The 16,089-nt window shown below is 38.6% G+C and overlaps 1 protein-coding gene across 2 annotated transcripts in view; it reads left to right on the top strand.

Moving 5' to 3' along the window:
- LOC124167753 (G-protein coupled receptor dmsr-1-like) overlaps positions 1-16,089 on the top strand; it is a 96,944-nt gene that overhangs the window by 63,728 nt on the left and 17,127 nt on the right. For both annotated transcript variants that reach the window (XM_046545765.1, XM_046545764.1), the window contains 2 exons: positions 9,185-9,325; positions 15,416-15,579. In XM_046545765.1, the coding sequence (XP_046401721.1) occupies positions 9,269-9,325; positions 15,416-15,579 (221 nt within the window). In that variant the 5' untranslated portion in view covers positions 9,185-9,268. The remainder of the gene's footprint in view (positions 1-9,184; positions 9,326-15,415; positions 15,580-16,089) is intronic.

Raw genomic sequence — 16,089 nt, 5'->3', positions numbered from 1 at the left:
CTTCTTCCGGAAATTCAGACCGCGTAGAATGAGATTCCAAGAATCCAGCTAACTTTACACGTTATCGTTCCCCCTTCCCTCTAACGTACGAGGAAAACTTTCGGGTGAGAGTCCGAAGTGTAGTGGTGCGGAAAATAATAAAATTATCCGTTTCCACTGCGGTCATCTGGTTAGCATGGCTACGTTTCATTTTGTGAACGACAGTCATTGTCAACCTTGGGTGGGCTGACGCGGTTTAGTTGGTGAATCCACTAAACGCCTTCCACTTCAATTATTTTATTACTATTGTACTAATGTCCTCTATTTATTTTTTCTGTGGTTCTTTTTAATGGAATGGTAGGTAATGACATGCTATTTTATAGTTTGCAATCATCGTAATACAGTGAAATAAAAAGTGATTAATAAACATCGAGAACACAGCTGTCCCGACTCCTTCCTATGCTGTGGCGTAACTATATGGGGAAGGGGGATAGATCCCCCCAAATCTCAGAGAAATAAAAAAAACGGGGCAGTCGTGGTACTGGCCGACAGAAGTGAAAACATAAATCATTATTATCCATTTGTTTTTTTATATAGATTTAATATTATTAAAGAACTAATTTTTCCAGTAATACTCATTTTTCAACAAAAATTTTAATTATTTTTTTCAGCAAACTGTTTATTATTAAATAAATATTAAAAATACGATGTGCATGAATAGAAAGTAACATCATTTATATATTAAAATATAATATGCTTTTATTTCTTTACCGTGCAAAATTTTTACATCTATAATTTATGTTACAATGTAATATGCTTTTATTGAACTATTTTACAATATTTTTAAAACTAGTTTACATAAAACATTTTATGCTTCTGAAAAGTTAACTTTCATGTACAGTTTGAACAACACTTTCACCATCTTATACACTACATATGTATATCTCGCTGTAGCGATCGCGGTGTCGGGTCGGTGACGCTCACGCGAATTCTATGCTTTTTCCCCATCCCACAAAAGTGCTTTACGCCGCTAAAGAAGTTTTCACTTCAAAAATATTTTAAACTCTTGTCTAGTTTTGACGAATAATTACTGAATTTCCTCAAAGTGAAATTTTAAGTGCAAAAATGATGTTAAATGTATTTCCAGGTTTGTTAATTTTAAAAAAATTTCCCGGACCCCCTGTTGCTCGAAGAGGGGGCTTCAACCCCAGACCCTCCCATCCCCCCAAAGCATATTCCTAGTCACGCCACTGCTCCTATGCGTCATATTTCGTGAAATGTGAATTCTTTATGTACCATTACGGATGTTTTAACATTACTAAACTTTCAAAATATTAATATTTATCCCCTAAATAGTACTAAAATTATGAAAATCTGCGATACACTCGTCATTGCGCCATTTGTCATCGTAAGTTCATGACGAGCAATAATCGTCATTTCAGCTCAAGAGATTTAAAACCGTTGTGGAAACGCTACATACGTGACTCAGGCGAGTATATCAGGGGGAGTTCCAGATATGTACCCGAAATGAGAAAGTGAAGAAAAAAAATAAGTACCTACTGTTATTTGAATTAGCTAGTTAAATGAAGCATGTGTGAGGACATGGCTACTGGCATGCTCTGTCATACGTACATTGTCATATTCTCGGTATGACATTTTGGAGGTGACGACCGACAGCTTTTGTCGATTGCGCCACATGGAAAGAAAGGTGGAGGGAAACCCAGCGTTAGCATAGCACTCTCCTAGTGTCTGGTCTGACCGCATCTCGCTCTCCTATGTGCTAGGCCTGTGTCTGGCTAGCGAGCGCGTTAATGGGTGAGTGCTGCATGCCTCGTGTTGAATCATCCCGAGCTACACACCCTGGTGGTGGCTTGCACGGTACCTCGAAGGTGTGCCTGCAATTAACATAGGGCGCCGAGGCTCTCAAGCTGGGATCAGGCAGTCTCTTAAAATCCCCGGAATCACCAGGCTTTGAACCCGCACCCACAGGGTGGGATGCCAACACTATTCGTTACACCAACCTGATCCCCATTTTAGTGCGATTTCTGTTATAAATAATACTTATGATATTCTATACTTAAATTCAAGTAACACGTATACGTGGTGTCCCATTTATCTTGACCACCCGAAACAACTTTTTATCCAGATGTAAATTCAAAAATGTTTATTAGCCGTCAGTGGGACATTAATCAGCATGACTGCCTTCCTTGCAGCTTTGTTATTTACAAAAATATGAACAGCGGTATATCTTTTTTGAATGGCACTCTATATTTATTATGAATGACTGGTGTGCATTTTAATATGTTTTTATTTGTTCACTGTCAATGTCAGCAAGTGGAGTAGTTCCAATACCTGCGTACCTGCACTAAGCGCTAGTGAGTCAGTCATTTTTCATAACACTGTGTTTATGTTAATGGTCCACTGTGCTACATTTTTGAATAAGTCTTTAGGAGAGGAAATGAATTGCCGAATAAAAAATATAGGGTGCCATTTAAAAAAGGCATACCGCTGTTCATATCTTTGTAAACAACAAAGCTACAGGGAAGGCAATCATGCTAATTAATGTCCCCCTGACGGCTAATGGACATTTGCTTGACACATTTTTGAATTTACATCTGGAAAAAAAGTTATTTCGGGTGGTCAAGATAAATGGGGCACCCTGTATATGAGTACACATGATATTCTACACTCATCAAGGGCGTACCCAAGATCAAAACTTGGGGGGGCAAGCCATGGTTGTTCAAGTTGTAGGTGAGATTTAAGCATGGAAAAGGTGAATGAAATCAACATTTTAAGGAAACTGTATCAGCTCTTTATTAGCTTTTAAAATTATTTGCTTGAAAATATATTAATTTCCTTAAAGACTTTTTCGATTTTTGCTTCTGGGGGGGGGCAGCTACCCACCTCCCCCCCTGCCCCTCGCTGGCTACGCCCATGATTCTCATACATGCGTATTACGTATATACGAGTATAGAATATCATAAGTGCCCTTTTTAAAATAATGCAATATCCTCATTTTAATAAAAAATCTAACCTTACATTGATGTTGGTTACTATCGACCCTTTATCTTTAGTTATTTCGGGCGGAGTATGCGACAAAGATTGAGAGAGGCGAACCCGCAGTGTTCTGGCAGGAGCGATTGCCGCCAACCCAATGTTTAGAACGTATAAAATAGTTTCAGGCTTGATTTTTTGGAAGCTTGCAATATCCATGATAAAAACACAAATGGTAATTTCCACACTATTTAATTAAACAATGGAAACGAGACACCTAGGGCGGGCTCGCGGGTTACACTCCTGGGGCAGTGATTCTAAGCGCTAGCTTTTTTCCTCTGCCCGCAGGAGGGGAAGGACAGGAAGGGACAAGGAAGGAGGCGCCGCCGCGATAGGAGCCCGACGACACCTCCTCGGAGGGGATAGGGAAGGAAGGGAGGGGACGAGGAGTCCCCCTCCGTCACAAAGGCGGGCGGGTCCTACTACTAACGAAACTAAGCTTACGCAATTAATGTTCTAACAATCTTGGAGGACCATTCTATGAGGAAGAAGGATCCAAAGATCAAGTCGTTAGATTATTTAATTTAACAGTCAACGACCGACCATGGTTTCAACACTTTGCGTCATTTTCAACGTTAAGGGCTTAAATTAGATTTTATGGAAAATTTTGAAATTGCCAATAGCCCGGATGGACTTTGTAATTATGTTTTATTTTGTACTGACTCACCTTTTTTGATTAAGCTTCGCCATCATCATCATCACTGGTCAAAAATCCTAGGATTGGTTTGACGCAGCTCTCCACTTAGTTATATAATGCGGAGCTCCTTTATGGCGTATTATGTATTCCGTCCAATAAACTCCTCTTTGCAGTGGTGTTTCAGGCTGGTCTCTGAACACTGATGAGAGCTTTTTGGCGGTTTTTAAATAGCTGAAAATATTTAAAGAATCATTTCCATTTTTAACAACTTACAGCAGACCATAACACAAAAATTTCAATTCTCTTGTGCATTTCATCCCAGACTGATGCATTAGTTTGATTGTCATGGTTAAATTATGGCTACTAACCAGATGCACTAGTACATATTTATATTTCATGATTGAGTTATTCTTGATGAAGATAATATATTTGACAAAGGACAAACTGAAAATGTATTTATGTACAGATTACCTTCCATAAAACTGTCTCAGCAAACTGATGGCAATGGGTACTAAGCTTTTACCAGAAGTCATACTGTATCGTAGTGAAAATGAAAATATTATTCAATGGACACTGCATGCTATAACGCAAAAAAATACTGAATGATCCTAATCCAAGTCATTAGATGACTTAATTTCATGTGGCCGAAAAAAAAATGTTTTCCAGGATTTCATTCCAAACATTTTCCCTGTTGAGTGAGTTGAAGATCTTAGTATACATTGGATAGTGGATATCTGGTTTTTGCACTCTCTATAAGTATATAATAGAATTTTTAACATACATTGAAAATTTCAGAGTAAATGCTGATAATTCACAGTACATATACAGTACAGTGTCGATTATCCAAAAGTCGGTCATCCTAAACATTGGTTAACCGATATTTTACGTCTGGTCGAACAGAAAAATAATAATGAAACAAGCAGGAGCAAATAGTTTGTTCTTTTTGTGTCTTATTGAAAGGTTTAGTGTGTTTCTACACCAAAAACATGTATGCTAGTGTCCCACTCATCCCCCTACCCTCAACAAAGAACTAGACGTTGTTTCCTGTGATGTTCAATCATCCCAAAAATTTATTTTACGAACACCCCTCTGCACCAATTGTTTCAGTTAATTGACTCTCTACTTTACTGTGGGAATATTTTTTCATTATTCACTCACTCCACTCCGAAGAATAGAAATGCTTCATAAACTGAACAGGGACATTGGTGTGGGCATAACCAGGGAACTTGGCTGGGGGGTAATGGGACCAACCACCTTCTGGAGGGTACCCCCGCATCAAGGGAGGTATTTCTCCCCCGGAAACTAATAAAAGTTAACAACCTCAGAGCCTAAATTAAGTCTAATTCCCGATGGCGATATTTCTTGACACTCAGAGAGGTTGTCAGCAATGTGTAAAGTGTGGAAGCCTCGAATTCTAAGACGCCAAATTTTTCTGGAGGTGGCCAGTAGATCTCTTGATGGGTTTAGGTTGGGTTAGGACCTTCCTAGTCACGCCTATGGGCAATGGTGAAATGGAATGTGGTATTATCCAAATATAAGAGGGTAAAAATGTATCCTAACCAGGCATTGAATCTATACAGGGCTATTCTGTAACAGATAGCGGCTCCGCTATCACGACGAAGATGCTATTTCTGGCGCAATATTACGCCCCCCCGATTCACTATCTCAAAATAGCGGCCCCTAAGCGGAATTTGGGGTCGCTTTATAGTATCGACAATAACGCCAGCATTTGGCTCGCGTTATTTCGATAGCGGCCCCTACCAGGGGCGGAGTTTTGTACACGTCCAATCATATTTCTCGATTCTTTGCAATAAACAAATGAGACACTCCGAAAACGCAGCAGGATACTCGGAAGCCCGGGAAGAAGTTAAAAATACGATGTGGCTTGTGCTTGGAGATTTTGCTCTCTTTCTATTGGATATTTTCTAGCCTAACTAATAAGCGTCTATATTCAAGGGTTCAACAGTCGACGACGGAAGAATATCGCCAATTTTTGAGCTTAATATATCGGAATTTACAAGTATAATTGTCTTGAAGAGGACTTCGCCCGCTACGCACTATTCGTTCACCTACGCCTATAATGATTATACTCCTATGATTAGTGGTGACGAAATTATTTTTACTAGTACGTTCATCTTCAGCCACGGCTTGTTTACATCGTTTGTCTCATTGCTCACCGTAATTCTACGATGTCCACAGTTAATCCACAGTTGTCCACATGGGTAATTATTTAATTTTAAAACATTTTTGTCACTTGAAATCACATTTTAGGCCACTTTAAATACATTCGTTGAGGAAATCAGCTGTTTTCTAGATTACGCGGATGTCATGGAAGGAATCATCGCGAGTGTTGTGATTGTGAACTCGTGTGACATACTTTACGGTTTCTAATACCAATTCCTCGAGCAATGATTATGGAAGTGTTATCATGTTTGCATTTTGATACCATTTCCATGTTACTTCAAACAACTATTAGCGTTGATATGACTCGGGCTAAATATACTAGTACAGTGTAAATTTGTGATATGCCGCAAGAGGAATGATGTTGAAATGAAATATATGCAGTTTTATGATGAATAATTCATTAAATGTTTCCTTGTTTCGAGCAATCATTCTGTTTATTTGCCCCTTTCTTCCCTTGGAAATCACGGTACGTACTTATTAGTATGCATTGTCAATTGCAGCGGTGCTGTTTGATAGAATGCTCGCAAGGGCATTTATTAAGGTAGGAGAGATATTTTCATGTTAAATCCCATTCTCTGCTGATGAGCTTGATCATAAATACTGTAAGAAATTTTCGTCGTCTGCAATGCGCGGAACTGTTTTCGACCGTCATTTGTATCTTGCTCTCGGAGATCTTGGATTTGCAGGTAATATCATAAAACCTAAAATTGGCTTTCGCTGATCTATAGATAACGATAGAATAATAAAAAAAAAGATATTTTAAACATTATTATGTGTAATAATTAGATATTAATAAATAACTTAATGAGTTACTCGACTTGTATTACTTGCCCTACACTAATTTTCATACCGACTACAGATTTCACGGGGGCGATATATTACGCCCCCCAAAATCGGCGTAATATAACGCGATGCAATTTGCAGAATCAAAATCGATGCCATTTGAAAGAGGGAAATAACGGCGGCGCAATAAAGCGCCCCCAAGATACAGAATAGCCCTGAAGGAGGTAAGGTTAAGCTCTAATAGGTATTGTGTAGGTATGAGAATATCAGCGATCAACTCAACGCCACCGATTTTGAGAAGGGACAGTTTGTTTTGTTTATAGGAACGTTCTTGACAACGAATAGAAGGTAGCGTTACAAAGTTCACTCTTCCTACCTCGGCGTATAAGAGGAAGAATGACACTATAGTTTAAAAATATGGCCCTTGGCCTATGCCTCACAATTTACTGCGTGCAGCGACGGCTTCTTTAAACGCTATTACAATTATGAAATACCTCTTGCGTCATCTAATGATAAAATACCTCTAGTTCACGGCCATGATTGTGGCTGTAATTTCTCCGTGAAATTCCGACGTAGAAGTTGTTCTGGATGAATGTTATTTCGTTTTGGGGTTGGGTTGAAACTGCTGGAGATGGCCTACCCTTTTTTGGGGCCACACCCGATCAACCAACAGCTTGCGAGGATTCACGATACGACACCATGGTCACGCATCCCGGTCACAACAAAGGCACACGAAAAGAGAAATTCGCCGATAGTGACGACACGATGGTCAGTGCCCAAGAAAAACGAATGCGTCTGATAACGGCTATATTTATTGAAAATTAATTCACAATTTTCAAAAAACTTATTAAAATATAATTAATGTGGCTACTAAAATGAAAATATATTGCTTTCTAACTGTTATTGTATTTCATTTTATAGTCAATATTGCATGCATCAAATTTTACAATTTTACTGACGTCACTTTTTATGCTGTTGCCCCAACATTTCATCTTTTCGTATATTGTGTTCCTCTAAGTCGGTGGTCTCATCATGGGAGTTTCTTCACCTCATTCCACGGAAGATTTTGTTTAATTTTCAAGTGCAATATCTATCTGAAATAAATATATACTATCATCACTGTGATGCACATACAGTGCACATATTTGATGGCACTAGTCTATAGTGCCATCAAATATGTGCACTAAGAAAGCCCAAGATGAGAAAATAGATACGGCAGAGATGTAATAATAATAAAAAAACGTCTTTATTAGGCGAGATTGGGACTAGAGAGTTCCATCTTCCACCTTACCCCTGTAGTGGCATGATGATGGGAAAAACAAAGATATTGTATTAGGAATGGGGAAATAGTAAGGGATATGGCAGGGGTGGTCGAGATTATTTGGGAGGGTGCAAGAGGGAAGGATGCAATGGATCGGTCGTATATATTTTTTATTGAGAAGGGATGTTTGGAATTTATGGTGATTATTATCACTAATTTAAATATGAAAAAGAAAAATGTCTGCAGGCATTAATAACGAACTTTAAATGTATTTCCTATCGAAACTTTTAAGTAAATTAATGGGTAAATAGTGAAATCGGAGATTGAGATTGTATTTTTCGTCAGAAGTTGGTGATTCAAAATTTAAAATGATACCTCATTTATCCCTGTAAGTGCGGTGTTAACGGAGAGGAAAGGAATGATATAAAAATATCTTTCTTCAATAATCATTGTCCTAAAAATATGTTAATTAAAATGTACTCGCATCGAAATATCCAAAATCCCGGGGCAGCAATGAAGTTGCAAGTCGTGAATTAAATACTATATTATTATGAAAAATTACAAAATGTATCGCCTTACAGCCTTCACATAAAACATTCATGGAAGGCCCTCTATTTCAATGCGCTGCATTTGCCACGTATTTTTTCTGGTGTAACGCATGCATTTGAAGAGATTATTTAACAATATAGTTATCATTTACTCTCCGAAATAACAAAAGAATTACTACAATATTTATGAATATATTTGGAAGTAATCAGCCCAATTAGGCAAAATGCCCGTTTTTAGGGATCCAAGAGTTTTGGTATCATTGGTAATATTGTGTGGGGATATTTCATTATTTATAAGAGTATTTTAATAAAAAAACAATCAATATTCCCCTTATATAAAAATTGACTCTGGTACCAAAAAAGATAACGGAAAATAATCATTACAATTGTTCAATGTTTACGCATGACATTTCCCTATTAAGGGGACTCAGTACTTCGGCAGAAAGGTTTCATTTATTAAAAAAAATAACTGCCATAATGGGTAACGTTCCCTACGTATGTTAAATTAATGTATTTAACACTTTGTAGATTCCACTCATTATATGTTCGCTACTACCTCGACCGATCTCTATTCTCCCACCAAAGTGACCCTCAGAGGTATAACCAAAATGACCAATTTCGATAAATGCACACATTTTTACAGCTCAACCCAACTTGAAGCGATAAATGTGTATTAAATATCGTGTATTACTAACTACTCCTGTTTTTATCATTACTCTTGTCGTTTCTTCGTTTCAGCTCGGACTGTCTGCGCCCGCCTCAGAGGCGCCATCGGCGGAGTTCGGCGCCTGCTGCGGCGGTAGGGAAGGAAGAAGCGCCGAGATGTCACCGTCTGCCAAAGTGGAACCATACTGCGGACAAGGACTGCACGAATTTCAGGTAACCACGGCAACTCCACACAACAACCGATGGACGACAAACGAAGCGAGATTCAAATTTTCAAAATGCATTTTCAGCTCTTTGATCATTACACAACGATTATTAAGTGACATTAAGGGTTTTTGAAAACGTCAATAATCAGGTTCCTTCCGCATATTTCCAGTAGATCGTAAAAAATTCAAAAGTTAAAAAGATCCTCAAAGAATTAATTTTTTTTCTTCCCGATATCTGTGGCCACTCTAACCCCGATGTATTCTTGGCATCGTCTGCTGCTTGCTCGCCATCCGTTCGCTTCTGTACTGCATTATCAACTCCGGTGTTTCGTCGAGCCTTTCAATATCTTTCCGACCTCGATATCTCTCCACCGTAAGCAGTCTTGGGCGCCCCAGTGGTCCTCTGGATGGCAATTCTCTACACTACTCCCTCATAGGGTAGTTTGTAGTGTATTATTGTCAATCCAGAGGACTCAGATCTGCCTCGTGGTAAGTGCTTTTAAAATTTGTAATGTGTAAAGTGCGTCCGGGAAGGTTGGAGGTCGAAGAGCAGGTGGGAGAAGTTAATGTAAAAAAAATATATGTATATTATGTATGGAAATAATGTAAAGAGATTATTAATTGAAACTATGAATATGTATGTTCTTTTTGGGACTTCAATCCACTTTACTTTCATTATGTAATTAATCAGTACACTTGTTTCTTTTGTTCTTCGGTATCGTCTCGCGTGTCCCAAAAGGGGGGAGCATTGAGGCCAGATAGCCACTTACGTTACGTGTGTGATGTGTGTTAATGTGTTTTCTTTGTTTTCTTTTATGTGTTTGTGGAGCATGAATGTTGAGAGGAGAGGGAGATAAATTGGAAGTTTACAGGCATGCCGCAGGACTGCAGCGAAGAGATTGGTCCTCTCTGAGGGCAGTCTTAAGGAAGATCGCCACTTTACTTCCGCGGCTGACCACGGCGGAGTAACTTGGGCGACGGGCGGCCAGCGGTCCAACTGCGATGCCAGTTTAAAGACCCGCGCGTAAGGAGAAGAGCGCGCGCGGGCCGAACAAACGACAAATTGTGTCGTCTGCTACGCGGTGTTGGGAAAAACGGCAACACTGTGGGTGCTAGGTAGTCAGCGTGGCGAAGGAAACCGTTCTCTCGTCATGCAACCTTCCCGCTGGACGCACCTAACTTGAACTCTCCTGACTTGAAGTAATTCTCAGTGATGAAGCATGGACTTCAGAGTATGTGGGTTGTATGATTGTGTGTGTGTTAGCGTAAGGTATGTGGCTGTTGGTTTCATTTTGGTTTAAGGGGAAAGATCAATTTATTGTTGTAATTTTGGGGGAACCCATATTTGGGACTATTCAGTGGACATTTGTCTCCAATTTATTTATTCATGTGTGTGAGGTTCGTCGAGTGCAGGGGTAATTGTGATGTCAGTGGATTGGAGTCGTTAGTGTGGATCAGGGAAAATCTTATTTTGTTTAATGGAATTGTCATTTTGTAGAAAACTCAAAAGGTGCAATTGTTAAATAAATGCCCAAGTTGTGGTACGATTTGTTTTACAGAAGTGATTCTCTTTTCTTTTGGTTTATTGATCCCTTGCGTGAGGTGTCCCGGACGAATCCTCGTGGTTCTTTTAGATTTAATTAAATGATTTCTCCACTGCTAGCTAGTCGCGAGCAAATTTATGTAACGCGGTACTACCCTCGTCTTTTGGGTTCTGAGATTTAGCATTGGTAGTTGTAAGAGGGATACATTATGGCGTTACAAATTCATTTCGTATATGGGTCAAAAAGGTATCATTAATGGGGTACATACAACCCCAAATATAAAATCAACTGACTTCGGCGTTGCTTGGTGGAACTTAATAGTATAAATCATAGATGTCCAACTCCACGCTAAACTTCTTTGACAGTTAAGAGTTTTACTAATATAAGTTCAGATGGCAGCAGCATCGGCATCTGCCGCCAAATTCAAATCACAAAAACACGACCTCCCTTCCCATTCCATTATTTCAAGTCTGTTTGCTTCAACTCAAAATGCCCGCAAACTCGTACGCACAAAATAACTGATTCTCAGGAGCAAATGGGTAGTTTCATAGCATTTTTATTTGGAGGAAAGAGCCATCAAGGCCTCAGGGCAGTAGCTTATTGTTTATCTTAGGTTATTGCACATAAATTAAAATCGAATATAAAAAGACAAAAATAATATTTATTGTCAATATGTACATTAATCATGAGAATAAAAAACTTATCCGAATAGTTCTGTGCTACATATTTTTTTCATGATGAAGTTCAGAAGAATGATTCATGAACTCCTGGATAAAGAAAGAATAGAAAGAAACACAATCAGAGTACATCACTTGTAATGTTTCAGAAATTAAAGGAAAATTACACCTCCCTATGAAAAACACAAGAAAGTTATGAGAACTGCTAGGACTTTCAAACAAAATTAGCTGAGTGAATTGGCCATAACTGAGTATTGCACTGTTAAACAATTTTCAGACGATATCCACAAAAATCAGTTCTGTAAAGGCCTGGTTACACGGTACATTAGAATGTACAAGAATCTGTACATTTTTCTGAATGGTTTTCTGAACAGATTCTTGTACATTCTCATGGACAAGATCCACGAGTGGGTGGTTACACGGTACATTTTTTCGGACATTTTTTCGTACATTTTTAAATGCGCAACAAATTATTTCAACTTCAAATATAAACCAATGGGGAACATGCAAACTTTTTTAAAAGTACTAGAATAATAAGATCCTTACCTCAAATGTACTTTCCGAAAATTTCGCGGATGAATAATGTTTTATAGCTGAGATATGAGTCTTTAAAAATAAGCTTCATCGACTGTTTGAAAACACGTGACGGGGCGTGCGCGCGTTACATCACGGCCTGGAATCCACTGATGACAGACTGAGGAAGTGGATAGAAAAACTGTCTATGTAGGGACTCAAACGCAAATTTGGCGAATATAATTGCTGCTTTAACGTCAAACTTCGGATATATTGGGTTGCCAAGGCGTTGTTGAAATAAATAAAGGCGATTGTTTGGGGGGCTTTGGAAAGATTAAATTAAAATGAGTTGATTGCAGATTGTGATCTACGTTACACACCTACATAATTTGCTTAATGCAGTAAGTATATTGCAGCATGGACCTTCAATAGAAAAACGTGTGAAAACCATATAAATCGTGTATCCCATAAAACCATATAAAGTGCCTCTATTTACTCGCCGGAGAAGTTTTTTGCTTGTGTTCGAAGGGACAAAAATAAGAGGAATAAGTGGTTGATGATCCACAGAATGGAGTCAAATACATTATCTATATTGTCAACGGGATATCCTCAACGTAAGTACACTCTTAAATCAGGGTTACCGCAGGATTTTATCAAGTTACTTATTTCACTTTGTAAACAACTCTATAAATGTACCTATCATTCTACCCATTGTAGGATCAAATTATAAGGAAAGTGGCGGTTTACGAGAATAAATACTGATTACGATTAAACCACGGTGAAAAATAAGGAATGTAATGGGCGGCCGGCCTCTCGTCACAAGGAGCCCCTAACAAGGAATATTCACAAAGTGTCTTTCGCCGATATCGTTAAAATTTTGTTGGATAGTAGTGTTCCATAATAAAAGCACATTTTCAAAATTTCTCGTGCCCTTAAGCCTTGTGATATAATAAACAGGACATAATAAAGGCAGTTGAATTTTAGACTTGAAAGCGAGTGTGTCGTGATTTCTCTCCATCCTTCTCCTGTGAATCGGCGCGCGCTACAGGAATATACGAGAAATATGAGGCTTTTGGCAAGGTAAATTCAATATTTATTACTGCGATCCCCATGACGTTCGCTGCATGTCAACGCAACACCTAAAATTTCGACTCGTTTTGCAGTCGGTCTCGATTCAAAAACATGAACTTGAGTAAATACAGCGTAAATAGTACTTGAATCTTATTTCTTTGCCTATCACATGCTTTTTATGACCTTTTAACGATCATTTGGATCTCAATCTTGGACAATTCTCGCGGTTCATACATTCAGCGCCTTTCCATCTGATCCTTCCTTTTACCCATCCCCTTTTCTTGTGTTCCATTCTTTCGCTACCCATATCCAATCAGTGAGATATCCAAGTCAAGCAAGATCATATCAAATCCAAATAACTATCGGGGCCATACGTAAACAAAGAAGTCGCCTATACAAGCCAAATGAAATGAATGTGTCGTTTTCGTAGTCTGCCACCAGGTGACTCTGAGTTCAAATTGTATGATTGTCTGAACGAAATTAGAGCAGGCGTTCAGAAATTCATACATTCTTACATTTTTCGTGGTTACACGGTGCATTTTCCCGTTCATTCTGAGATTCAGACATTCTCACATTTTCTTGTACATTCTCATGTACCGTGTAACCAGGCCTTAAGACAAAAATGGAAGCAGACGCGTAACTATGACGGTGGGAAGGGGGATAGATCCCCCCCAAAGCCTCAGAGAAACAAAAACAATTGTCTAGTTTTGACATTTAATAACTGCGTCTGCTTAAAGTCAATTTTTAGTGCGAAAATTATGTGAAATGTATCTCCAGGCATGCTATTTTTCAAAAAATTTCCCCAACGAAGGTGGGGAATCGCCACCCCAGGCTATCCCCTCCCCCCAAAGCATAGTCCTAGTTACCCCTCTGAATGGCAGCATGGATGAGGAGATGATTCAAAACTTTTAAAGGAACTAGAAATACAGCTCAGTAATTTCTTAGAAGAAAATTATCTTAGACTGTTGCAAAGAGTATTTCAATACCAGGTTAAAATAAAGAAAGATTCACATGACACCACCACAAAAATGCATAAAGTTAACTTCACTAACAACACAATTTGGTGTAGATAAGTGAAAAATAAAGGCATTAATTAAAAATTATTTAACTTAATTAAATAGATTTAAACAGTAATTCTAATACATAGTAACTTCAAACCACCGAGTTTGGATGTTTGGAGCAAGCACATAGAAGCATAAAAACAATGTGACGAGCGAAGGATGGAAGTTAACTAAGCATAGTAAAAATTATGCATTCCTTTTTCGAGATCCTTTGAATTTAATAATAATCGCTTCAAGCAGATGAACTACATTTGGATTAATCATTCTTAACAGTCCTATACTTACTCCACGGGAAAGATATGTCTTTATCAATTGAGAGGATATAAACTGAAATGTCACTGTTCTTCTAAAGAGTTGGATTAAGTTACCTAAATTTAAAACATCCAACAACTACGTTCTTGAGAAAAGTATTTCACAACACATGACAGCGTATGCAATAAAAATAAATGTGACTTACCTGGATACTTGTCGAGTAAAACAGAAAAACTTACAGCCCTTGGAAGGGCAGTCCTTAACTGCGCAACAGTAACGTATTTCTTACGATACTCCAAATTTTGAAGATCTATCACGATGCGATACACGCTGGCAAATGCCGGCATTCTTCGATTTCACTACAGAACTCCGAAACAACAACACAGTTCACTTGAGAGGACGCGGATGTCACCTTCATTTGTTTTTCTAATAGCACTTCGACCGAAAATATAAATCATTAGAAGGAGACATTTAGTTATCATTAGGAAAGGCAATATAGCGTAAATTGGAAATTCATGGCTGAATTATGCATTTTTATGGCTACAAATATTATATTTAGCAACAACTACAAGAATAGGTGTCGCAAATGCTTGCGGAAAAATTTCCCCTATCCTGTTGAACTTCCCTGGTATAAATGGTAGAACAAAGAGAAACAGAGTACTGTTCTGCAAATAAATGAATGCTCTTTTCTAGTTTCAAGGGCTTAGCGTCATGATAAAGACAAAAAGTTCAAATCATTAGTAGAACAGTGCTTTGTTTTTCTTTGAGCTACCATGAACCCCAAATATACACCTGGCACAAGGAATGTATTCCGAAATTTCCGTGGCTGCATCTGCTGAGGATTGGTTGAATTAATTATATTGAAAAGATGCAAAAAAAAACACTTCAACTTTAAGGACACAAATGTGTGTGGCGATTTGATTTGTGAATTTCACCGCCCTGCATTAGTACTTTATTTTCCCCGATGTTTGTGTTTCAGAGGTGGTACCGGCCGATCCACGGTCCTCTGGCGATCGTCATTTGTTCGCTGGGCTGCGTGGCCAACGCATTCAACGTGGCCGTGCTATCCCGTCCGCCCATGCGGTCGCCCACCAACGCCATCTTGACGGCACTCGCCGTAGCTGACCTCCTCGTCATGGCAGAGTAAGTTATTATTACGTATGATATGAATAATAAGTTATCCATTCCCACACCCAATAGGATTTCAACACTTGGAAAATTAAATAACTTTGTACGCTTCACACAAAAATATCTCTGTGAATTGATTAGGAATTTAGAACAGGAAAGTATAACCGACCGAAGGGAAAAAATATATTAAATTCGCAAAAATTTCAAATAGATAACTGTTTGTCTGATGTTCAAGATATCTTAAGAGAGCCTAATTATTATGTTAGAAACGATTACAAGGATAAGATTAGGGAAATAGACTGCAGAAACAATAAATTTAAGATGTCGTTTTTTCCGATTACAATAAGAGACCAATGTGGACGGAGAGGAGGAGGAACGACGAAGTGCTGGACATGGTGGGTGGGGAGAGGCAGCTTTTAGATGAAATACGGAGGAGACAGAAGGCGTGGATGGAGCTAGTACTTAGCGGGGAAGGGATGTTGAAAACAGTGTTATCAGAGGGTATAATGTTGGGTAAACGAGGGA

This window comes from Ischnura elegans, chromosome 11, assembly GCF_921293095.1.
Source record: "Ischnura elegans chromosome 11, ioIscEleg1.1, whole genome shotgun sequence".
Lineage (NCBI taxonomy): Eukaryota > Metazoa > Arthropoda > Insecta > Odonata > Coenagrionidae > Ischnura > Ischnura elegans.
The sequence above is the reverse complement of the archived record's forward strand: the minus strand, read 5'-3'. Positions and strand labels throughout refer to the sequence as shown.